This window comes from Schizosaccharomyces cryophilus, assembly GCF_000004155.1.
Source record: "Schizosaccharomyces cryophilus OY26 unplaced genomic scaffold supercont4.9, whole genome shotgun sequence".
Taxonomy (NCBI): domain Eukaryota; kingdom Fungi; phylum Ascomycota; class Schizosaccharomycetes; order Schizosaccharomycetales; family Schizosaccharomycetaceae; genus Schizosaccharomyces; species Schizosaccharomyces cryophilus.
Window position 1 is genome coordinate 446,983 of NW_013185632.1, and position 23,466 is coordinate 470,448.

General features: G+C 37.5%; 10 protein-coding genes across 10 annotated transcripts; 5 read left to right on the forward strand and 5 right to left on the reverse strand.

Annotated features, from left to right (window-relative positions):
- The first annotated feature begins 718 nt into the window (after positions 1–718).
- On the forward strand, positions 719–1,873 carry SPOG_04258 (cyclophilin family peptidyl-prolyl cis- trans isomerase Cyp3). Its single transcript, XM_013170334.1, has 6 exons — positions 719–962; positions 1,007–1,071; positions 1,127–1,144; positions 1,199–1,245; positions 1,300–1,367; positions 1,475–1,873. Exons 1-6 carry the CDS (start codon positions 933–935, stop codon positions 1,766–1,768), a joined length of 522 nt encoding a protein of 173 aa, XP_013025788.1. The 5' UTR covers positions 719–932; the 3' UTR covers positions 1,769–1,873.
- SPOG_04257 (uncharacterized protein) lies at positions 1,726–3,316 on the reverse strand. Its single transcript, XM_013170333.1, has 3 exons — positions 3,175–3,316; positions 2,468–3,123; positions 1,726–2,424 (listed from the first exon to the last, which is right to left on the reverse strand). Exons 1-3 carry the CDS (start codon positions 3,233–3,235, stop codon positions 1,858–1,860), a joined length of 1,284 nt encoding a protein of 427 aa, XP_013025787.1. The 5' UTR covers positions 3,236–3,316; the 3' UTR covers positions 1,726–1,857.
- Positions 3,317–4,033: 717 nt separating this feature from the next.
- On the forward strand, positions 4,034–7,253 carry SPOG_04256 (cytoplasmic valine-tRNA ligase Vrs1/Vas1). Its single transcript, XM_013170332.1, has 3 exons — positions 4,034–4,141; positions 4,190–4,238; positions 4,295–7,253. The coding sequence occupies exons 1-3, from the start codon at positions 4,097–4,099 to the stop codon at positions 7,147–7,149; spliced, it is 2,949 nt and encodes a 982-aa protein (XP_013025786.1). The 5' UTR covers positions 4,034–4,096; the 3' UTR covers positions 7,150–7,253.
- Positions 7,104–10,817, reverse strand: SPOG_04255 (chitin synthase Chs2). The gene is made up of 2 exons (XM_013170331.1): positions 8,079–10,817; positions 7,104–8,034 (listed from the first exon to the last, which is right to left on the reverse strand). The coding sequence occupies exons 1-2, from the start codon at positions 10,034–10,036 to the stop codon at positions 7,266–7,268; spliced, it is 2,727 nt and encodes a 908-aa protein (XP_013025785.1). The 5' UTR covers positions 10,037–10,817; the 3' UTR covers positions 7,104–7,265.
- SPOG_04254 (SIN3 family co-repressor Pst3) lies at positions 10,760–14,663 on the forward strand. The gene is made up of 3 exons (XM_013170330.1): positions 10,760–10,918; positions 11,043–11,442; positions 11,556–14,663. Exons 1-3 carry the CDS (start codon positions 10,873–10,875, stop codon positions 14,563–14,565), a joined length of 3,456 nt encoding a protein of 1,151 aa, XP_013025784.1. The 5' UTR covers positions 10,760–10,872; the 3' UTR covers positions 14,566–14,663.
- Positions 14,594–16,648, reverse strand: SPOG_04253 (RSC complex subunit Rsc4). Its single transcript, XM_013170329.1, has 3 exons — positions 16,402–16,648; positions 16,257–16,342; positions 14,594–16,192 (listed from the first exon to the last, which is right to left on the reverse strand). Exons 1-3 carry the CDS (start codon positions 16,402–16,404, stop codon positions 14,665–14,667), a joined length of 1,617 nt encoding a protein of 538 aa, XP_013025783.1. The 5' UTR covers positions 16,405–16,648; the 3' UTR covers positions 14,594–14,664.
- A 74-nt stretch (positions 16,649–16,722) lies between these two features.
- On the forward strand, positions 16,723–17,776 carry SPOG_04252 (cyclin-dependent protein kinase regulatory subunit Suc1). Its single transcript, XM_013170328.1, has 2 exons — positions 16,723–16,866; positions 17,039–17,776. Exons 1-2 carry the CDS (start codon positions 16,778–16,780, stop codon positions 17,283–17,285), a joined length of 336 nt encoding a protein of 111 aa, XP_013025782.1. The 5' UTR covers positions 16,723–16,777; the 3' UTR covers positions 17,286–17,776.
- SPOG_04251 (F1-ATPase gamma subunit) lies at positions 17,433–19,364 on the reverse strand. Its single transcript, XM_013170327.1, has 2 exons — positions 19,057–19,364; positions 17,433–18,999 (listed from the first exon to the last, which is right to left on the reverse strand). Exons 1-2 carry the CDS (start codon positions 19,134–19,136, stop codon positions 18,174–18,176), a joined length of 906 nt encoding a protein of 301 aa, XP_013025781.1. The 5' UTR covers positions 19,137–19,364; the 3' UTR covers positions 17,433–18,173.
- Positions 19,365–19,485: 121 nt separating this feature from the next.
- SPOG_04250 (uncharacterized protein) lies at positions 19,486–23,149 on the forward strand. The gene is made up of 3 exons (XM_013170326.1): positions 19,486–19,707; positions 19,793–20,786; positions 20,836–23,149. Exons 1-3 carry the CDS (start codon positions 19,546–19,548, stop codon positions 21,327–21,329), a joined length of 1,650 nt encoding a protein of 549 aa, XP_013025780.1. The 5' UTR covers positions 19,486–19,545; the 3' UTR covers positions 21,330–23,149.
- SPOG_04249 (DNAJ domain-containing protein Mas5) lies at positions 21,877–23,121 on the reverse strand (the record flags this gene model as incomplete). The annotated part of the gene is made up of 2 exons (XM_013170325.1): positions 21,877–22,421; positions 22,455–23,121. 2 exons carry the CDS (start codon positions 23,119–23,121, stop codon positions 21,877–21,879), a joined length of 1,212 nt encoding a protein of 403 aa, XP_013025779.1.
- Positions 23,150–23,466: the final 317 nt, after the last annotated feature.

Sequence of the window (23,466 nt, forward strand, 5' to 3'; positions counted from 1 at the left end):
CGATATTTCCACCAGTTTCTGGAGAGAATGAATGACACTCTTGGTAAGTGGGTCAATCATGCATAGGAAAACGAAATACCCATCAAGTCATGGATATACATTCCTGAACCATAAAGTAATAATATAATACTAAAGCGAAAATTACACTCTTGAAGAGTGTACGCTATAGTTCGCTTTTGAAGATATAGGCATGATTTGTTTACAAGAAAATGTAAATAAATATATTACATGGATAATATTCACTCATCGACTTGAAATGAAACCAATAACTCTTTTGCATGGATGATGAAGACATTAAAAAAATACAGATAAAATAAAGCTTCAATTAACTAACTGTGTGTAACGTAGCTGATAATTGAGACTATAGATACATTAGAGCGAGTTTCTAATTTGGCACATATTTATATAAAACGATATCTTAATTAAAAGGTATATTTATTAAAAGGCCGTAAAGATCCTGAATATCTTGACTTAAGTAAACGAGTTGAAAGAAGTAAATACGATGCCCTTCCTGTTTGTTTTACCAGCATTCATCACAAATTATTTCAAGTGCAACCGTTTGTTAGAAACTCAACTGGAGCTGCTATTCTGTCTATAAGAATTTCTTCTTCATAGATCTGGGTATTTGGATTTTGAAATCCGTCTATTTTGAAATTTGAAATTTATTTTTTTCGTCCTTAATGAATTATATTTTATTTATTTGTCTTGGAGTATTTACTTTCTCTCAATGTTCGCCTTCTTCCACCTTTATTTTTTATAGGTTTCGTACACTTAGAAACGCAAATCAAATTACCTTTCATACTACAAACCAAAAAGCTACACTTCTACCATTTACGAATTTTGATATACTGCATTGTATTTTCTCTTTTTAAATTGAACTTCTATTTAGTTGTAGTTAGACTGAAAGTTTTCCATTTGTCGAGTTACATATTATGAGCGCTGAACCTGTGGTTTTTTTTGATGTATGTTTAAATGTAACTGTTGTTGATCTAATTTATTTTTCTAGATTGCGATTGGCGGTAATTATGTTGGAAGAATCAAAATTAGATTGTTTTCAAATACCGTACCCAAGTAAGATCATACATGTTTTTGTATCTCTTTACTTTAACTAATTATTTGCAAAAAGGACCGCGGAGAATTTCAGGTAGGATCTCGTTAACCTACATATGATGAACGTGAACTAAAACTTACATGATAGACAATTTTGTACTGGAGAAGCAAAAGGACCAAATCGAAATCCAATCGGTATGACAATTATTTTTTTCGTCTCAGTCCCTTGATACTATATACTAATCATAGGTTACAAAAATGCAAGTTTTCATAGAATTATCCCGGATTTCATGATCCAAGGAGGTGACTTTGTTAGTGTATGATTCTTCATTCAGGTTTTCCATATCCTTTGTACAAGGGATTTAGTTCCATTTACTACTTCTCTCGATTTATTATATACGCCTCACTAATACTTGTTTTTTAGGGTGATGGTACCGGCAGCACTAGCATTTATGGTACTCGGACTTTCCCTGATGAAAACTTCCTTTTAAAGCACGAAAAGCCTGGTCTACTAAGTATGGCTAATGCTGGAAAAGACTCAAATGGGTGTCAGTTTTTTATTACCACTGTCCCATGTGACTTTTTGGACGGAAAGCACGTTGTTTTTGGTGAAGTGATCGAAGGATTTGACGTTGTAAAGCAAATCGAATCAACACCGGTTGGAACTAGCTCCCGCCCAAAGCTGAATGTGGTTATTATGGAGTGTGGTGAAATGTAATTTCTATTGCAAATATGCAAAATTAAAAAAAATCATTTCAAAGCTTCTATGGATTCATTTATGCATAGATTTTTGTTTTCGAAAATTAATTAGACATTCTTCTTCGTTATAGGCGTCGTAGATGTAAGAACATTTGCGAGTTCCTCTTGTCCAACACTAAAGAGCAACTTAATGCAGAATATGAGTAAGCCAAAGCCAACAATAGCAAACCAAAAGAAAAATTGAAATTCTATTGATATGTCGTGCTTTGCACAGCTTTCTCCAGCCCATTGGATCGTTCTGTTTCCACCATTACCAGCAGGAACGATCGTCGAGGCACACTGACAAACAAAACAAGACTCTTTATTCGCATATTTCACGCATTCACCTCTACCAGAGCAAGAGTTCGTTGCCTTTCTGCAGGCCGCTTCTGTGATGAAACAGCGTCCATCGGCATTTCGGTCATTGCTGGCCACTACTTGGTCGACCTCTTCACCAAATGCTTCCAAATCAAGTTGACGCTTTTGATATCTAGTATTTCGGTCCTTAAACTCAGAAGGGGGGAGAAAAACATAACTAAAAGATGAGAGCTGTTTCAGTTGCAATAAAAGCGAAATTATATTTTCTTGTGCAATCCTGTACTTTTCAGAAGTTCCTCCATCAGCATGATATATTATCTGTGATGTTAGTCTTAATTAATAACCTCTCAAAATAACTTACCTCTAAAGAAACAATTTGACCGAGACCTATAGAGGGATCTGCAACGTTTCCACTCACTGATTTCATCTTTAGATACTCGATGTACTCATGCAGAGCAGCAATTTCCGACAAGAAGATTCGGTCCTGCTTTTCGCTAATATCGAAGAATGAGGCGGAAACTTTTCCAAAGAGTTTTTCATAAAGACGTAGATAACCCAAATCATCCTCCTTGGTAGCATGCAGTTGAAAAAGGGCATGAACGGATAGGGAACCGCCTAAATCGTTCATGTAGAATGTTCTATCTTCCTTCCCATCTGCGGCACTCAATTGTCTTTGAAATCTTCGAGTTAAAGCTCCAAAAGAGTTAGTGGACGGAGTGTCTTTTATAATAAATGTTGGGTGCATCTCCTTTACAGGTTCGTCCAAGTACAAGCCGGAAACTGTAAGAAACGTTTTGAATTTGAAGTCAAAAAAAGAAGAAAGAGAGTTTTCTTGTTGTAATAGTTCCTGAAGAAGCTGATCAGCCTTAGGATTTCCCTTTAGATTATGAAACTGAGAAATGCCCAACATGTGAGCAAAGATGAGTCGCGCTTCAGAAGGATTCAGTGAAGGAACATGTGTAACGTCTTTTTTGTTTGATGAAGACATGTAAACTACTGCGTTCGAATCCCAAGTACCTAGGTCAACTGTTAATATACCAATTCCTGCTTCGTAGCTCTTTTACAAACCTGAAACGCATGCTACAATTATTCCGAGCAGCAATGAAAACAAAAACTTAGAAAACCTCATCTTTATTTGTGTAGAAACGAATAAAGACGACGACTTTCTACTAGAGGTGTTGGCTTTATGCGGTGATGTGTTACTGTATCAGTAGGTCTGAGCAATGCCTAGTAGTAGCGCAAGCTGTTTGTCAAGTTGTAGTGAGATGAAGGATAACTTTTTAAAATTTCTTAATATTATAACGAAAAAATAATATGTCACGTGCATCTTATTGATTTCTTTTTGAGTTTTTTCTTGCTAAACTTATGAAACAGAAGGCGTACTTTTTTAATGGGCAAATGCTTCTAGTACTGAATTTAACTGTTCTTTATAATTTATATCTACCGACATATAACGTTGTTTAACTGAAATGGGAAGCTGAAGATGAATCGAGTCAAATTCTATTTTTGACTTTGCTACATGAACCATAGAAAAATAACATCGCAGTTTTGTTAAAAGCTAAAGATATTACCAGAAGAATTAAATGAATATGTTTTACAATTATGTTCATCTTTTACACTCAAGTCCATCTGATTACACAGACAGAATTACTCCAAAAAAAAAAGTGTAAATAATAACCTGAAAACAACAGAGAAAGCCAAATTATATAGGAGAATTTTATTCATTTTTTAGAAAATACAATCAGCTAGTTAAGGATCTATAAAAAACTAGTAAATAGATTTTTATGGGCACATTTGTTTTGTTTGTTTACATCCTGTTACCTAATTCGCTGATACCTGATGTGTTTTAGTGCTGTTCGTTCATCATCCTAAAAGGTTTTAAGAGATTGCGCAGTGGAACGTATGTCACCGGATCAAAGTTTTGCAACGAAAATTTACGATTTTTTATTAACCCACACTGTGTCTGTTGTTACTACAACACAATTCCTCAATGGCAGACAAAAGTACTGAAGCTGCTCAGTCCAAGGAGGTTCAGGTACGGGCTACTTTGCTGTTATGTTCTCCTTCACTAACAATAGCTTAGAATTCACCAAATTCTCAGGAGCCTCCAAGACCTAAAACTGAGAAAGAACGTACGTGACGAGAGAGGTTAACGGACTGAATGGATGCTGACTATTGTTGAATTTAGTGGAACGTGAACGTCAAAAAGCTGCTAAGCTTGAGAAGTATCAGGCCAAATTAGCTGCAAAAAAGGCTAAGGAGGAGTCTAGAAAGCCAAAGATTGAGAAGAAGTCCAAGATTGCTGAACCTGTAGCTGAATATGTTGAAGAAACAAAACCCGGTGAAAAGAAGGTCTTACAAGACTTGGAATCTCCCTCTTTGAAGTCATATAATCCCAAGGCTGTTGAATCTGCTTGGTATGACTGGTGGGTTAAGTCTGGATTTTTTGAACCTGAATTCGGCCCCGACGGTAAAGTGAAAGAGGAGGGTAAGTTTGTTATCACCTCTCCTCCTCCTAATGTCACTGGTGCTCTCCACATTGGTCATGCCCTCACTATTGCAATTCAGGATTCTTTGGCCCGTTGGAACCGTATGAAGGGTAAGACTGTACTTTTCTTGGGAGGTTTTGATCATGCAGGTCTTAGTACCCAGTCTGTCGTTGAGAAGAAGCTTTGGGCTGAAAAAAAGCAAACTCGCCACGACTATGCCAGAAATGATTTTGTCGACATTGTCTGGAAGTGGAAAGAGGAATATCACGAGCGAATTAAGAAACAAATGTCCCGTCTTGGTGGCTCTTTTGACTGGACTCGTGAAGCTTTTACTATGGATGAGAACCTTACTCGTGCTGTCGTCGAGACCTTTGTCCGCTTGCATGAGGATAAGATTATCTACCGTGCCAACCGCCTTGTAAACTGGTGTACTGCTTTACAGACTACTTTGTCTAACTTGGAAGTTGAGAATATTGAAGTGACCGGACGTACTGAAATCAAGGTTCCTGGTTATGATCACCTTGTGGAAGTCGGTGTCTTGACCTCAATTGCTTATGAAGTGGAAGGCTCTGATGATAGAATAATCATTGCAACTACTCGTCCTGAGACTTTGCTTGGTGATACTGCCATTGCAGTTCATCCTCAAGACCCTCGTTACAAGCATCTTCACGGAAAATCTGTCAAGCACCCCTTCTGCAACCGAAGCCTTCCCATCGTTTGCGACGATATCGCTGTTGATATGGAATTTGGTACTGGTGCAGTTAAAATTACTCCTGCTCATGATCTTAACGATTATGAGGTTGGTAAACGTCACAATCTTGCTTTCATCAACATTCTGAACGACGATGGTACCATGAACGAAAATTGCGGTGAATTTTCCGGAATGAAGCGTTTCGATGTCCGTATAAAGATTGTTGAGCGCCTTAATGAACTTGGCTTGTTTGTGGGTACCCAAGATAACCCAATGGTTATTCCTGTTTGCGGCAAAACTTCCGATATTATCGAACCCATCATGAAACCTCAATGGTGGGTTAACCAAAAGGAAATGGCTTCTGCTGCCGCTGAAGCTGTACGTTCTGGCGAAATTGATATCGCCCCCGATGTCTCTCGTAAAGAATTTATTCGCTGGATGGAAAACATTCAGGATTGGTGTATCTCTCGTCAATTGTGGTGGGGCCACCGTATTCCTGCCTACTTCGTTAAGCTCAGCAATGAAAAGAACCAAGACAGGAGCGATGATCGTTTCTGGGTTAGTGGTAGGTCCATCGAAGAAGTCGAAGAAAAAGCCAAAGCTGCTTTTCCCGGTAAATCCTTTACCTTAGAACAAGACGAAGATGTACTCGATACTTGGTTCTCTTCAGGCTTGTGGCCTTTCTCTACCTTGGGCTGGCCCAACGAGACTGTTGACTTAAAAACATTTTACCCAACCGTTTTGATGGAAACCGGATGGGATATTTTGTTTTTCTGGATCGCTCGTATGGTTATGTTGGGTATCAAACTCACAGGTCAGGTTCCCTTTAAGCGCGTCTTTTGCCATGCTCTTGTTCGTGATGCTCAAGGACGTAAGATGTCCAAGTCTTTGGGTAATGTCGTTGACCCCATTGACGTGATTGAGGGCATTACTCTTCAAGCTTTGCATGATAAACTTTCGGTCGGTAATTTGGACAGCCGTGAAGTTGAGAAGGCCAAGAAGGGACAAAAGATGAGTTATCCCAAGGGCATTCCTCAATGCGGTACCGATGCTTTACGTTTCACCCTCTGTTCGTTAACTAGTGGTGGACGTGATCTTAACCTGGATATTCTCCGTGTTGAAGGTTATCGTAAATTTTGCAATAAACTTTACAATGCCACAAAGTTTGCTTTGGGACGTCTTGGACCTTCTTTCATACCTAACGCGACCGATAAGCCCACTGGCAAAGAGTCACTTGTCGAAAAGTGGATTTTCCATCGTTTGAATGTTGCTGTGGATGCTATGAACAAGTACATGGAAGAGATGAACTTTTTGCAAGCAACTTCTGCCGTCTACCAGTTCTGGCTTTATGAACTGTGTGACGTTTACATCGAAACCTCTAAGTACTTGATTAGTGATGGAACCCCCGTCCAGCAAGAATCTGCCAAGCAAACTCTATACACTGTTCTAGACACTTCTTTAAGATTAATGCATCCTTTTATGCCTTATGTTACTGAAGAAATGTGGCAACGTCTTCCCCGTCGTCCTAGCGATACTACTCCCAGTATTGTGAAGGCTAAGTTCCCTATAACCAGAGAAGACTATGCCTATGAACAAGCCGCTAAAGATTATGAGTCTATCATCACAGTTGTTCACTCCAGCCGCTCCATGATGGCTGATAACGGTGTTAAATCTGATGCTGTCTTATACATTCATCCTGGGCAGAAACAGCAAGAGTTAATTAATGCTGAAATTGCCAGTATTCAATCTTTGATCAAGAAATGCAAGTCGCTTAAAATCGTTGATACTGATTTCGATGGTGAGAAGTGTGCAAAATCCGAAATTCTAGAGGGTTGTACCGTCTTTTTGGAAAAGAGGGAGTAAATTATCATAAATGAACTAAGTAGAATAGAAGGTATCTATAAATAAAAATAATTGGCATTTCATTACATATTAACAATAAATATTTGAGTATACACAGTTCCCCAATTCATCAATCATCAGTCAAATTTTCGTTGAAGATATGCACCAAACGAAGCAAGGTTAACAATTGCCGAAAAGCAAGTAGAACCGACTGTTTTGAGACAAATAAAAGCCGTAAAAGTCCAAAATACAAATTTTAAGTAGCCATTATTCACGGAGGCTTCACCTTTAAAGACTTGAAGCAAGATAATTGCAAGGATGAGATTACTCAAAGCCCAAACGAGAACATATCTTGTTCGCATATCCTGATAGTAGTCTTGACTGGTACGTGAAACAGAATTAGCGTTAATCCTGTTTAAAGACGAACCACTCTCACAATCGCTGTCTTCACTAAAGTTTCTTAAGGTTGAATTGTAGATTGAGTTCAACATATCAGCGTTTGGTATGGCTATCATAGCGAACTTCTTTTTCTTTTCATTTCGATAAGTATCAGTTAGATCATTGCTTGTAGCAACATCTAAATCATTAAGTGTCGAAGCATCATGAAGATGGCATAACGCATAGACTTGCTCCATATAAATGCGAGCCGGCAATATCAAAACATATTGCCATAAACATGTAAGAAGAAATAATGGATCCAATGAAATTATTGAAACAAAAATGTAACACGCAAGAACTATTAAGCATGGCAACATCACATTTGTAAAATAATTATCGCCAAAAATATCATATCCATGAGATGAATGTATGAAGATTGGAACTAGAGAAACGTAAAATATGCAAAATAAGTAATAAATCATCACTGAAGTGAATATAAGCAGACTAATTAAAGAAAGCGTTTTAGAGCTAGAAGATTGTTAGAAAATTGCTTGATAGATAAAATTACTTACCCTTTTGAACGGTTTCCCATTGCCAAAACAAATTGTGAGAATATAGCACACAGAAATATATATTCAAAAATCAGGAACAAGACCTGACCCCATGACCCATAGGGATTAAAATATTTATATGAAGTACTATTGCATATAAAATGGAAAGACAAAAAGAAGTTTGCCAAGCTAAAAAATCCAAACAATCTCTCTAATCCAAATATGAAAACCTGCATAGCTATCATAAGGAACCTAAAAAAGCTATGTCTTGTTTTCCACAGAGAGAAAAAGTCCGAAAGAATATAAATAGCAAGGCTAAAACGGCTATTAATATCACCTCTTCTGCCTTCTAAGATTTTTGCCATAGATTCAGGAGCCTTCACTTCGACTTGAGCTTGAGGAACATAATTCAGGTACCATCTTGCTTCCTTTTTAGTAACAACCTTCCAAAATAACAATTGTTCTTGGGCCACATAAGCATTTGCTTTTAATATCCCCTTTCTTTGTCCTTCTGTTTCCTTTCGGGCAAAGTATTGAGTTAATGGACCAGGATAAGGAAATTCATCTAATAAAGCAACATATCGAAAACCGTAGAGAGCATTAGACGTATTAGAAATGTAACCCAGACAGCTATCATAGGGAAGCCTAAGGTTATTATAAATCATTTGATCACAATGCTGAGATGCTATTAAGGGAGAAAGAAGCTTCTTTCCCCATTTTCCAGTTTTAATGACCGTTTTGCCGCATATTCCGCCAAGTTTGGAATTAACATCAAAGCTTTTCCAAGCATGATATACGGATGTTGTTTGTAATTTCGATCCAACTTTTACGAACAGGCAAATATTTGGTCGAACGAGAGAAGAAATACCTTTTAAAAACCACCTTTGGGAATCATGCGTCCCACTCTCCATTTCTTTTAAGCAAACGAGTAATTGCATGGGTACATTTCCATCATTTTTTGTAGTAATATTCAGTTTTTCGTCTACCGAAATTGTACTGGTAAATTCATACATATGAGCTAAAACCCTTTTGCCGTTAACTCTACCTTTGGAAATACTTGGCTGGTATGCTCCTATAGAGGACAGCAAATCCAAAATGTTTCTATGGACAGAATTCCGGCCATCAAGTACTATACAGGTTAAGACTTTTTTCCAGCTTTCATCACCCCAAACTCTCGATTTTTTACGCATCGTAAGATGCTTCACGTTTTCCATAACACTAGATAGTGTTAATGCGAAAGAAGCAAGGTCTTCCTGCCCTACAGTCAGACAAATCGCAGCTTGGATGTCTCGATCAAATAGATTCGTTCTCACTTTTAGCTCATTTGCCATCATATCCTCAGGATTACAGGTCACCGCAGTGTATCGTAAAGAATTCGATTCTTCAGAGCTTGTGTGAACTATGGAACCAAGCATATTTTTAAGATCAAGAGGACAAGGACATTCGACGACTAAGCTATCGTGCATTATAGGAACTTCTTGCATTTCGTGATAAGCTGAGCTGTTATTAAAAGAAGCTGTTTCAAGTCCACTGAAGCCATCTTCCGACATAGCATATTCATCTTCATCAATCAATTCTTCCTTCTTATCTGCATATGATCCACCGCTCAAGGTTTCTGAGTCACTGCGTTCTATAGATGTTTCATTATGAGGGACGTACAAATTAGACGAATTACTATGATCAATCCCAATCCGATGTACTGGGGGAATAGGAGGAGCTGGTGAAGCATTTAAAACACTAGAGTCCACATCGTATACGGAATTCGTAAAGGAAAATGTATCCTCTTCAGGAACCTCAAGCTGTTCAGATGAGGTAACTTCGTTGTCCCACTCATAATCTGATATATGTAAATTATCTTCACTTTGAAATTGATGTGTGTTCAGTTGTTCATGTCCAGAATCCACCAAAGGTGACAGTTTTCCATAAGGCCGCGAATACACGATGCTAGGATCATTATAGTCAGGTAAGGGCTTCCTCATAGCTTCAAGTCTGCTAAAAAAAAGTAGCAAGCACTAATTTGATCGGTGGATCCTTGCTCCCTTTTGGAAAAACACAATAAAAATTGGTTGAACCAATCTCCTATTAACGTGACTTTGGATGTACGCTCCATTATATGCATATAAATCCGATATGTATTGTTGTAACTGACAACGATGATGACTGTTTACACTCCCTTTTGTTTATTTATTTTTGGTTACCCCAGCAACCGTGCTTATTTCTTAAATGGAGTCTAAAACCCTATGTCATACCTTTTAAGCGAATAACGAACCGTTCAGGATATTAAGCAGTCGACTAAGAACAATTACAGGAAACAGTAAGAGCCTTCCATTTTTATTGTTTAAAAAAGATATTCCTTTCTTTTCATGCAATTTTTTTGTTTATCTGTATAATCCGCTCACGACCTCAGTATAGATAATTAGCGAGTACATCCTTAGTAACCGGTGTATTATATTTACATATAACCTATAACCCGTGGTATATCGCGTAAAACCAGAATAACAGATTTCAAAGGAGTAATAGATTCCAGAAGCAGTAGAAGAAAAATTGAGTATGAGGAGTATTAAAGGCTAAATACTCTTTATTTTATTTTTATTTTTCAATAATCAATTCATTATTACCGTTCTTTTTTTACCGGCTAATTTCTGAGTTCATGGTAAAGTACAAAGTCGTTTAGGCAGGGATTGGGGTGATGACATCTACTACAGCAATCAACAACAAATATAACTGCAGTCTCCCAATACGCGTCAAGTTATAAACAAGTTGCCAGACAAGCAGTTAGTAAATTGTTTGTGTTTGCATTTATGAATTTCTAGTAATGAACACGTTGAAAGAGTCTACTGACACGGAACGCAATCATATTGGTAAGTTTACTATGAAACTTGAAAGTTTTTCGTTTTGGAGTTATCTTTTATTTTTTATTTTTTTTTTTTGCTAGACTTTCCACCAGCTTTATGACTTTTATTTCCTGATATTAACATAAAAAAGAAACAGAGAATGAACCACGAAGGAAAAATGTGAATCCATCGAATACCCCCGATGGGCAAAGTACATCTGCAGGAACTGGTCATTCATTAGACCCTGCTCAAAGCAATCAAACTTACATGCAGCAAGGAACTTTTGATGTTTCTTCTAATAATAAAAAAAGGCAGTTTGATGATTATCAAAAAGAGCAAGCAATTGCTTTTACTAAACCCTCTTCAATTCCTACACTATCTGCCAACATGGAGACAGACGAAGGCCTTGCCGCAATGACTTCCTCAAATAGTCGACCTTTAGACGTTAATGATGCTCTTTCGTATCTCGAAATGGTAAGGTATTACTTTTCAGAAAAACGAGAGGTATACAATCAATTTTTGGAAATAATGCGCGATTTTAAGTCCCAAAGGTAAGCTATAATTGACAACCGTCGTCCATGAATAACTCCTTTCATTTCCCTTTTTCCTCTTTGGGGATTTCTACTTTATTTACCTGCTAGATCTGTCACTAACGTTAGTCTAGTCTGGATACTTTAGGGGTAATCAATCGGGTCGCAAGTCTCTTTAATGGATATCCGCAACTTATTGAAGGATTTAACACTTTTCTTCCCTCAGGCTATAAAATCGAAGTCCATACGGATTCTTCTAACACTAGCTTTGTACGGATCGGCACTCCCATGCACCCATTGCACCCAGGCACAAATACTTCCTCCACCTTTACACCTTCGACCCATTTTGTAGAAATACAACAGCCAGCCATCCCTGATAACCAATACGAAAAACAGTCTCCATCTTCTAGCGAAAATGTATCCGCTCTACCCCCAAAGCCTCAAGTAGATTTTAACTATGCTATCGCTTACATGAATAAAGTTAAGGCAAGGTATCCTCCTAATTCTGAGACATACATGGAATTTTTAGGTGTTTTACGGACATATCAAAAAGCTCAAAAATCCATTCATGAAGTGCGTGCTCGTGTTTCCGAAATCTTCTCGGATTCCCCGGATCTATTGGATGAATTCAAGCTTTTCTTACCAGACACTTCTGAAGCTACTGAAGCTCAACAAAATGATGCTGCTACGACTACTAACGGATTACCTCCTGTTGGAAACTTCACCTTACCTTCTTCCGGGCAGTCCCGTGAAAGAAGGTTACGCCCAGCACATTCAGCACAGATAGGACGATCCATCTCTAAAACTTCTAAAAACCTTCGTGAACATGCCGATGAGCTACCGAGTACTTATGCAATCCCTAATTATCAACAAAAAACGAGCCCTGTTTCTCATTATGCTGCTACTCAAGAGGAATTATTGGCTTTCGGCTCTATTAGACAGCACCTTCCTGATAATATTTCTTTTCATAACTTTTTGGAATTACTACATCTTTATAGAGAAAAGTTAATGGACAAAACGGATTTACTGAATTCATTCTCAAGGCTCGTCAAAAATGATAACTTAACATTATGGTTTGCAAACTTCATTCGATGGAATGATAGTCCTATATTGGTGAAAAATATTCCTATGGATGACTCCCGTTATATCTCTGAAACTTATGAATCTGCTGGTTATTTATACCGTAAAATACCTGCAGAAAAACAAAAAGGAACTTGCTCTGGACGTGATGCCCTAGCAAATTCGGTTCTTAATGACGAGTACATTTTAGTTGCTCCCAAATTGACAGGTATAAAAAATGTCAAGCATTCTGAAAATCAATACTTGCAAGCTCTACAATTAGTCGAAGATGAACGTTATGAATATGACCGAATCCTTTCAGTGAATCAAAGGGCCATAAAATTATTGGCAGAGTTATGTGAACCTGTTAACGACGAAGAGCACATTAGGTCTTTAAACAAAACATTAGACCGTAAAGCCCTAATACGATCCGCTTTTCACACTGTTTATGGAAAAGAACACTCGACAACAGCTTTTGACGCTCTAGTAAAAAATTCCAGAAGGGCAGCTCCTGTTTTATTGAAGCGTTTAAAGTTGAAGGATCAAGAATGGCGCCGCTGCAAAAGAGAATGGAATAAGATTTGGCGTCAAATTGAACTTAAAAATTCGTCACTTGCATTGGATGAACGTTGTTGCAAAATTGAAGGTAAAGATCGAAGAGCACTTTCCTATAATCGAATTTTAAATGAAATCGATGATATATATCAACATCAAAAACATGGTATTGGCCACGTTAAACAAGGGTTCCAATTTAGCCAAGTACTAAATGATCGGCAAATCTTTTTGAATATTTTAAGGTTAAGTGATGCTCAACTTTCTAACTCATCCTTTTATTCTTACGCAGACAAAGGAAGAATTAGTGCTGTTCTTAAAGCTTTACTATCACAATTTTTCGGAATTCCACTTCCTAGAGAAACTTTGGAAAGCGATCTTTCCTCTGAAAACATAGAATCAGTTCAAAAGCATCGTGATGGATTGAGCAAAATTTTTGTACATCCAGAGAGTGCTGATAACAGCAACACAACTCATATGAGCATTCAGACGGATGACACCCAGACAGAGGACGAAACTATGAGCGATAGTAATCCTATTGATCCTGATACTCAAACAAAAATGAAACTGCAAGGAGAAGAATCAAAAAATATAATCGGCTATAACTTTTTTGGGAATGCAACCATGTATGTGCTATTTAGACTAATTTGCGTTTCTTATTCTCGACTTGAGCAAATAAAAATGTTTATTGAGACTTCTAGTTCAGTTGAGCCCATAACTTACGATACTATACTGGAAACGTGTGAAAAATATTTAAAGGGCATTCTATCTAGAAGTGAGTTTCATAAATATCTCCAAAAACTAAACAATGATGCTTGTTATATGATTAGTTCTATAGAACGGTTACTAAAAGTGATATTCTACCGAGTGCATGAAATTTTGTTGGATCCTAAACTTGGTCAGCTTTTACTTTTATTCGAATCTGACGGAGCACATTCAGCGACAACTGCTCGAGAACAGATGATTTATCGAAATCATGTGGAAACTATTTTGGCGCCTGATACCAGAATATTTAATATGAGATGGTATCCCTTGGAAAAAAAGCTGTGCATTCAACAATTGCTCTCAGCCGACCTTACAATTCATAAATTTGAGGATCCGGCTAGAGCATTTATGTATTATGTCGATAGCTATGCCATTTCCCATATTACAGAAGGTGTTGACTTGCTGCAGGTAAAAATGCCTTTCTTGAAAAGATCATTGCAGTTGATCTCACAGAAGGGCTATCTCGCTGGCCGAGAGTCTACTAGTTTGCATTCTCTTTTTAATGAGCGATTTTGCAAGTCAAATCTACAGTTGTTCTTCTCAACAGATACTTATATGATATTCTTTGAGTCCAATACAGAAAACGTTTATATCAATTCGTATAATTTGTGGGTTGGGCAAAGCTCGAAACGTCGCAATCAAAGAAGAATGGCACGTTGGCAAAAATGGCTTGAACAACAACTCGCTAAAAACACAACTCAAGAAATACCATCTGCTAACAACCAATCTGCTACTTTGGATCAGGTTCTCCTTTCTCTATCATCATAATGTATAATAAAATACTTTTATCTCAAAATGGAACAAAGGAAATGTATATATTAGTTTTTATAGATAAGACTTCTAAAATGAGATGACTATTTAGCATGCTTAACAGCGCAAGTACAGCAAAAGTACAAAACGTTCTTTCTCAATTACTGTGAAACCAGGTTGTGTTATATCTTCAGAGGTAGGTGGGACATTGGTAGGTTCACTGGTTGTCAGTATGAACTCCAAGCTGTTCATACCAGGTCCTAATCTGATATCGAAAGCAGAATTTATAGAATCAATGTTGTAATAAGTTGGTCCGGCTAACTGTAACAACTGAGGAGAAGCGGCTACCGGTGGTCCAATCAGTTTTCCATTATGTAGTACGGATATATTGTAATTTCTGATCGACAATATGGGATTAATATTTGTAATTACATTTAGAATGGCATGTTGCTGTGCCAAATTAATTACAGAAATTTCTGATGCATTAGAGGACGGACAAGGAACATGCATGCAGAGTGGATTAGGTAACGATGCATGAGAAGGAGAAAATAGAAAAAAAGAATAAAATAAACGTTCTGTATCGCCTGTATTTTCAATCACTTTTGTTTGAGGAAAATTAGGAAACACGAAGTCAGTTCTACCCAATACCGACTTATGAGTAGAATTTAAGAGATCTGGTACTGGCTTTGTAGGGAAAGATTTCATGAGGGCAAAGGCACTATAGTTATTTTGACAAATCTGGTCAATAGGACTAGGCTTTGGAGGTTGCTGTTCAACAACATCTGACATTTGAGGTGTAAAATCCTCAGTAAGTTTCTCTTTTTCTTCCGCTTCTGCAGGTAATTTTTCATGAAGTAAGGGATCACTTACAACAGATGGTTCTCGAGTCTGTGGTTCGAAAGAAGGAGCAGCGGAAGGCATTCTTTGGGTTGGAGATTCATCTTTGATATTCTCGACATCTTTAGGGGATTCCAGAGAAGTTTTGTACGTGGATGTCAATATGGGTGCAGATATTTTCGAAAGAGCAACCGAATCCTCATAAACGAAACTACCAGCTTCGTTGTATGTTTGTGCATTTGCATACATTTGCTCTAGATCGCTTTCAAAGTCCTTTACTGAGTTGTATTCGTTCTTTTTCAGGCGTTTCTCCATCATTTTTATCGTCATTGGCGTCTTGATAATTTCGTAATAATCTGGATAAAGACGTTTGCTCGGTAAATCAATAAACATATCAGCTAAATATCTACCGGTAGAGTCTTTTGCATTTTTCAAAGCATCAAGGACATTAGTAATGACAGAGTGAACTTCATAGTCCTTGCCAGAAGTCTGTTCTTCGGTAGAAATGGGTACTTTTGTGTCTGTGGAAGCACCGGGCTGAGCAAAGTGTTTAGCCTCTAAATCATTGACGGCTTTTTCGACCAGCAAGGCACACTCATAGACAAAGCTTCCTGGTAGATTGTACGTTTTAGCATTGTTTACCATGAGTCGTAAATCATCATAGAATTCACCCATGGAGGAATACTGATTATGACGGGCTTTGTTTCGCATTGTTTTATAAGCAATAGGATCAGTAATAACCTGATAGTAATCCGGAAAATATTTCTTAGAAGGTAATTCATCAAAAACATCATCGAAAGGGTTCCCTCTATTTTTAGTTTGTCAGTTAATCAATCACTACTCATCGTAATCACCTGAAAGGAAATACTTACTCCTGATCTTTAAGGTCAACTAGGAATTGTAAAGCTTCATTAAACTTTGTTTGGGAAAACTCAACCTGATGACCGTTTATCGAGGACTGAATATTCCATTAGCAATGCTGTTTGTAACCACTTAAAAAATTTTCACAAAACCTACCATGTTGTAATCCACTTCTCAATATTTATGTTCCAACGTTTACAGATATATTCAAATAAAAAAAGCACAAATGCATTCAGTGAAGATACTACCAAAATTTTAAACCAGAGTATTCATCAAAACAACAGTATAATGTCTTTATGTATATACAAAGATGTTTTATTATATATTAGTAGGCCATAGAATTAGTTATTAACTCTTCTCTCTTGAGATTTCCACAACCTGGCTGGTGGTTAGTGGTGTACAGCTTACCAGGGAAATGTTACTTGACACAAATGTCACTTAACCCTACTGATGGTATCGTCAAAGTTCAAGAGTATTCCCAGCCTTTACCAATATCAATAAAGATTGCTGTTGGATTACAAAAGGACAAAAAATGACGAAGACTCGTTTTCCTCGTTTGCTGAACGCTTCTGAACGTGAACGATTAGAGCCTTTTATTGATCAAATCCACTATTCTCCAAGGTATGTTGATTTTATGTATACCCTTTAAGAATTGATTCTTGTCATGGTATTGATATATGATTTTCTTTCTGCATCATCTATTAAATTATTGAAATGCGAAATATCTTTATCTTTGCCAAATTTTTTACTTATTTATTTTTCAAGGAGAAAGGTTACTAACACCCTTTGGTAGATATGCTGATGATGAGAATGAATATCGACACGTTATGTTGCCCAAGGCTATGTTGAAGGCCATTCCAGCAGACTATTTTAATCCTGAAACTGGTACTTTACGTATTCTTCATGAAGAGGAATGGAGAGGTTTGGGTATAACCCAGAGTCTTGGATGGGAAATGTATGAAGTCCATGTTCCGGAGCCTCATATCCTTTTATTCAAGCGCGAAAAAGATTTTCAGTTGAAATATAGCCAACAACGATGAATGTCTCGTTTTTATGTCCTTCCCTTCTTATCACGTGTATCTTACGAGGCTTTGAAAGCTATTTCGCTTCTGCCTAAAACGGGAACGTATACCGTAGCGTTTCTACTTGCTTTCTTATGAGATGATGATTCCTTAGTGGCATTTTACCTGCTATTGCTTGGTATCTTCGCTGTTCTTATTCTTTCATTTATTCCTTTTTTCTCCTGTTCTCTAGCTATCAAACGATTTGGGTTTTGTATTCTAAGTTCTTTCTTTTCTTTCTACCATTTCTATTAAAAAAGCCATATCTAGGTTTTTATCATCTCTTCATAATAACACTTCAACTCTAGACTTTCCTTACACTTCCTGCGTTTGTTCTTTTTTCCCTATTTCATAGGTTTTACCGTAGAAACTAATAGACTCCCTCATATAATAATGGATTTGAAAAAACCTTTCTGGTATTCAGCGTTAAATATAACATGTCGGTTTCACTCTGAAGTTTATCATGTGCGATTCAGTTGTTATAAAACATGATTTTTCTTTTTTCTTTTTAAGTTTCATTGGTTGTATGTATATTTTCTAATATTTGTAGTTTTACAAAGTGCCCATACTTTTTCAATAACTACCATCCATATATGTCCTTACAAGCACAAGCACATAAGCTTTCTTTTCTTTTTTTTTTTTTTTTTTTTTTTTTTTTTTTTTTTTTTTCTTTACGACGACATCAAAATTATATAAAGCATATTTTGTGATTAAGCGTAGGCTAAAGATGGAAAAGAAAGAAGCACATCAGAACTTTACATAGTCTTGCAAAGTAAAAATTGCAGATTTGTGCCAGCAAGAGTAAAACCCGAATATTGTATCCAACGTACGTGTCAGCGATGCAAAAGCACAAGAGCCTTGTTTCATTTAACCCAAAGCATTAGCACCAGTAACAATATCGATAAGTTCGTTAGTGATAGAGGCTTGACGTTGACGGTTATAGATGGTGGAAAACTTGTTGATCATTTCACCAGCACTCTTGCTAGCATTTTCCATAGCATTACGACGAGAAGACATTTCACTGCAGTGGGCTTCAGCCATAGCAGCAAATATAGCATTCGTAAAAGCAAACTCCATTAAAGGTTGGTGCACCTCGTCCTTAGTCTCATAAGCAAACAAGTTGGGAGATTCGGCAATAGATTGACGAGTATAGAGATTCTTCATCACTGTTTCAAATGATACGGCAGAGGCGAATCTGTTGTAAACAATAACAATTCTGTCAAACTCATTTGCATTCTCCAAAATATTGCTGGAAATTTGCAAGGCCTCTTCATAGGAAGGACTGGTACCACCAATGTGAGCAAATGTTAAATAGAGAGAACCAGGGTAATAACGATGAATTTGGGAACGGACCTTTTCTCCCAAAACGCAGATGCTAGTGTTTTGCTCAACGTTAGGATCAATCAATTCCTTACGGACAAGACGAGAGATAGAAGAGTGGATACCACCGCAAAGGCCTTTGTCACTTGAACAAGCAATCAAAAGAGTTTTCCCTTCTTTGGGAGCTTGAGTTCCAGCTTCCTTAAAAAATTCATTGGAAACTGATTGGTATTTCTTAGCGAGGTCCATAGCTCTTTGAGCTCTGTTCAGCTTTGTCTGAGCAACCGTCTTAATGGTTTTCGTGATCTTCTCAATGTTACGGATGGACTTTAATCTCTGTTCAATTTCCTTTAAAGTAGCCTCACGAGGAGCACTAATCGTTGAATCGTTAGCATCGAAGTTCTTTCAGCAATCCTTTCACTTCACATACCTAGCATGAAAGCCTCGAAATCCTACCAAATTTACGATAGGACGAAGCGCATTTGACTGTTTAACCGTTAAACGTAACATTCTGACAAATAATGCCAAAAGTTAGCAAATTTCCTGTTTCGTGTGAAATATGGGGGAGGGTAAGTAAACTAAAGTCGAGAAACCTGATCCTATAAGCGGAATGCAAACCCGTCAAACCAACACAAACTAGCGGTAGAACACTTAGAGTTTTATTTTTAATTTTTAAATAAAAAATTAAAAATAATTAATTAGAAGGCTCCTTTTGAGCAGGAAGCATGCCTATTTTCGTCTGTCATTTAGGGAATTTGAGCGAAATGGCTGAATGCCTTTAATGTACTAGAACGCTAGGTTTAAACAGAATAAGGCAGTACGCAGATAGAAAGAATTACCAGTACGTTCCTTTTCCTTTTGTTTACACAGTGGTTTATTCTAAAATTTCGTATAATTCATGAGATGTATGTAACTTAAAATGGGATTTTATAGGGAACGTATTCTTTGGTATCTTGCCAATGGGCTACTGCTACTGCTTGTGGGCTTTTATGTTTATATGACTCCTTATACGAAAGTGGAAGAGTCTTTCTCAATGCAGGCTATTCATGATATCCAGACGTACAAATTGGATCTTTCAAAGGTATTGTTTTTTAATCACACTCTGCTTAGAAGATGATGCTTCACGCAGAGAAACACATAAATGACAAAACTAACAAGAGTCACAGTACGATCATCAAAAGTTTCCTGGATCCGTTAAGAGGAGCTTTATCCCTAGTCTTATTATAGCTCTCGTTTCCTACTTGCCTGCTAAACACTTTTCTTCCCTTTTGGCTGTACGATGGACCATTGGCTTCCTTACGTGTGAAAGTTTTGTGGTCATAGGAAAAGCATTAAGGAAACGTTTTGGGTTCTGTGCCGGTATTGCATTCCTTTTTATAGTAGGCGCTCAATTTCACCTTGTGTATTATATGTCAAGACCGTTACCCAATGTATATGGGCTTATTTTCACAAACTCTGCTCTGGCTTTCCTATTGCAAGGGCATTACTATCCGGTCATCTCTGTCTTAGTATTTGCTTCTATCATTGTCCGCTCAGAGATATTTCTATTATTAAGTGTAATTTCCCTGAGTTTCCTTGCCCAACGTAGAGTCAAATTATTTCGACTTTTCATCATTGGATCCTTGTCTTCCATAACTGCGCTTGCTCTAACAGTTTTCGTGGATTCATGGTTTTGGGGAACATGGTGCTGGCCCGAATTTCAAGCTTTTACTTTTAATGTTATCGAAGGAAAGTCTTCAGAATGGGGAACAAGCCCATTTTATTACTATTTCTTAAGAATTCCCTGGATTATGCTGAATCCTACCTTGTTTCTTTTCGGGCTCGTATCTTTCTTTACTGTCCGTTCGTCAAGAATCTTACTTTATGTTCCTTTTGCTTTCGTATTTATTTTTTCATTTTTGAAGCACAAAGAATGGAGATTCGTCAGTTACATCCTTCCATGGATCGATTCATCCTGCGCAATTGGTGTGGCATGTCTCATACGGCAAAGGAATCATCAAAGGATGAAGATAAGCATTAAGAAGCTGGCTATATTTATATTTTTTTCTGGAATTTCTTTCGGACTTTTCGCAAGTGCTCTATTACTAAGGATTTTTACATTTGCTTATCCAGGAGGCGTGGCACTGGAAAATCTACATTCAGTGAACAAAAACTCATTCGGTATGTATTTAATTTTATTGTTATTTACTAATATTATTTTTTCTATTAGAGACCGTTCACTTAGACACCTATCCTTGTATGACCGGTATTACACGTTTCTTGCAAAAACCAAACTGGTATTATGATAAAGAGGAAGATTCTTCACGTTTAAATGACGATCTGTTTCAAACCCAATTTCATTATATCATTACCGATACTCCAAGACTTTACGAAAGAAATTTTGAAGTTTTGCAAACTATCGGGGAAAATCCCAAAATTCCTTTGATACCTGATTTTATGAGAGAGTGGGTTACCTTTGATTTGAGCGTTACAAATTCTGCCTTTCCCGTGTACGTTTTAGTTCAGCCACCGACTATGGCGGATGAAGTATCAATAAACGATTATAATAAATATATTGGTCAATCTGTGAGCAACATACAAAAATGGCCAAAGGTGTTTCGAATTGTTAAACCAGGAACCCTTCTGACTCGAGATTATCGTGAAGAGCGATTGAACTTTTTTACTACAGAAGATGGAATTCTGGATCATATTACCCAAGGTTAAATAAATATCTGTAAACCTCTACAACCTAACAGAGTTCAATTTTAATTATCGGGAACATAATATTTAAGACGAATGTATAACGATGTAAATATATTTATACATAACAGTGAATTATTGCTATATGTGGTCATTACTAAGTACAAAACATGAATATATATACGAAATAAGTATATTGTGACGTATATTAATGTATAGTACTAAAACCCAACTAGACATATACCGGGCACAACGAGCCTAACACAAGCCAATAAGCTAGATATCCAACAGGAGATGCCAAATAACCTTTATAAAAAGGGGGAAAGGAAAGGTCAAATCAAACGATGAAACGTGTTTACAAAACACATAATGGATCCAGTTAACAAAATAAGCTAATGAGATGCCCAGAGAGATTAAAAGAATGTTGTGAAGAATACCACATGAAGTGGAACCACTTTTGGCCTTTTTTTTATTTGATCACAAAAAGCGGAAACCAGTTGATAGTAAGGAATCTATTATAAATATCAGAATAAGAAAGAAGGAATGAGCTCAACGTGTTGCGAACATTAGTTTACTGTTGAGCGCATTGTACACCAGGGTGACCGCCGTCATCTTCTTCTTCCTCTTCGTCCATAGCGCTAGCAGTAGTAGGATTAACGTTGTTATCAATGCGAACGGCTTCAGTAGGATCAACGTTACCAAGAACACACTCCTCAGTAACAGCGTTCTTAGGGGCCTTTTCAACACGACGAGGAGGTAAGACCTGTTCGAGTAAAGCAAGCTTTTCGGCAGGAGCAAAATTGGGTTCTGGGAAATCAACAGTGAAACGAACGTAAAGGTTACCAGCTTGGTGGTGGCGTTGAGAGAGCATACCTTGGCCGGGAATAACCTTGAGTTCATTAGGGCGAATGCATTCACCAGGGATGATGGGGATGGTCAAATAACGCTCGTCCAAGTGTTCGATAACGATTTGACCACCGGCCAAAGCAGAAAGCAAGTCAACGTGGGCTTCATAAAAGAGGTGATCACCGCTGCGCTTGAATCTAGGATGTTCCTTAACATCGACAACAAATATAACGTCACCAGGAATGATACCAGGAGCTTGTTCACCTTCTTCTTTGAAAAGAATTTTCTGGCCATTATGCATACCCTTATCAATGTGAACAGTGAGTATCTTACGTTGAGAAACAACCTTGGCACCATTGCACTCCTTGCAACGGTCTTCGTTGCGGATGGTTTCTCCTTCACCGTTACAGTCAGGACAGGTCATTTGCATACGCTGGATCATAGGACCCATAGCACGGGTGATGAACTTGACACCAGAACCGCTACAAGAGGAACAAGAACGGACAGCACCTTCCTTGCCACCACGGCCACTGCATTTGCCGCAGATAACCTTCTTTTGTAAAGCAAGCTTCGAAGTCTTACCACGGTAGAGATCTTCAAGGGTGACCTTGATAGTGTGAACCAAGTCTTTACCCTTGCGAGGACCACGGGGCATGCCACCGCCGAACATACCGCCCATGCCTCCCATGCCGCCGCCGAAGAAGGAAGCAAACAAGTCATCAGCAGACATGCCTTCTCCAGCACCACCGCCTTGTAAGCCTTCTTCACCGAAGCGATCGTAGGTAGAGCGTTTGTCCTCATCAGAGAGAATTTCATAAGCACGGCTAATTTCCTTGAATTTATCACCGGCATTAGGGTTCTTATCAGGGTGATACTTTAAGGCCAATTTACGATAGGCTTTCTTCAAATCGCTAGGAGAAGCAGAAGGATCAACGCCCAAGGTTTCGTAAAGTTTTGTTTCTTTAGCCATGATGCAATATTAATCGATAAAACGAAATAGAACTGAAAGAAAATTAAAAAGACAAAAGAAAAATATCTTGGAAACTTTAAAAAGATGCTTGTAAAGGGAAGATACAAGCAACAAAAAGTGAGATTATTAAAAATAAACCGTATAAACTTTTTAAATGTACAGTACAGAAACAGATGAAGAAAAAGAGAAAGCAATCGAGTTTCTCAATGAATCAAACACCACGAATTGGAAAAGCAAACAGAAAATAAGAAAAAATAGAATTTTCTTTTCGTTTAGCTTTTTTTTTAAGAAAAAAATAATCCTCTACCGTCAAACAGACTAAAAAGCTGAAGAAAAGCTCTAAGT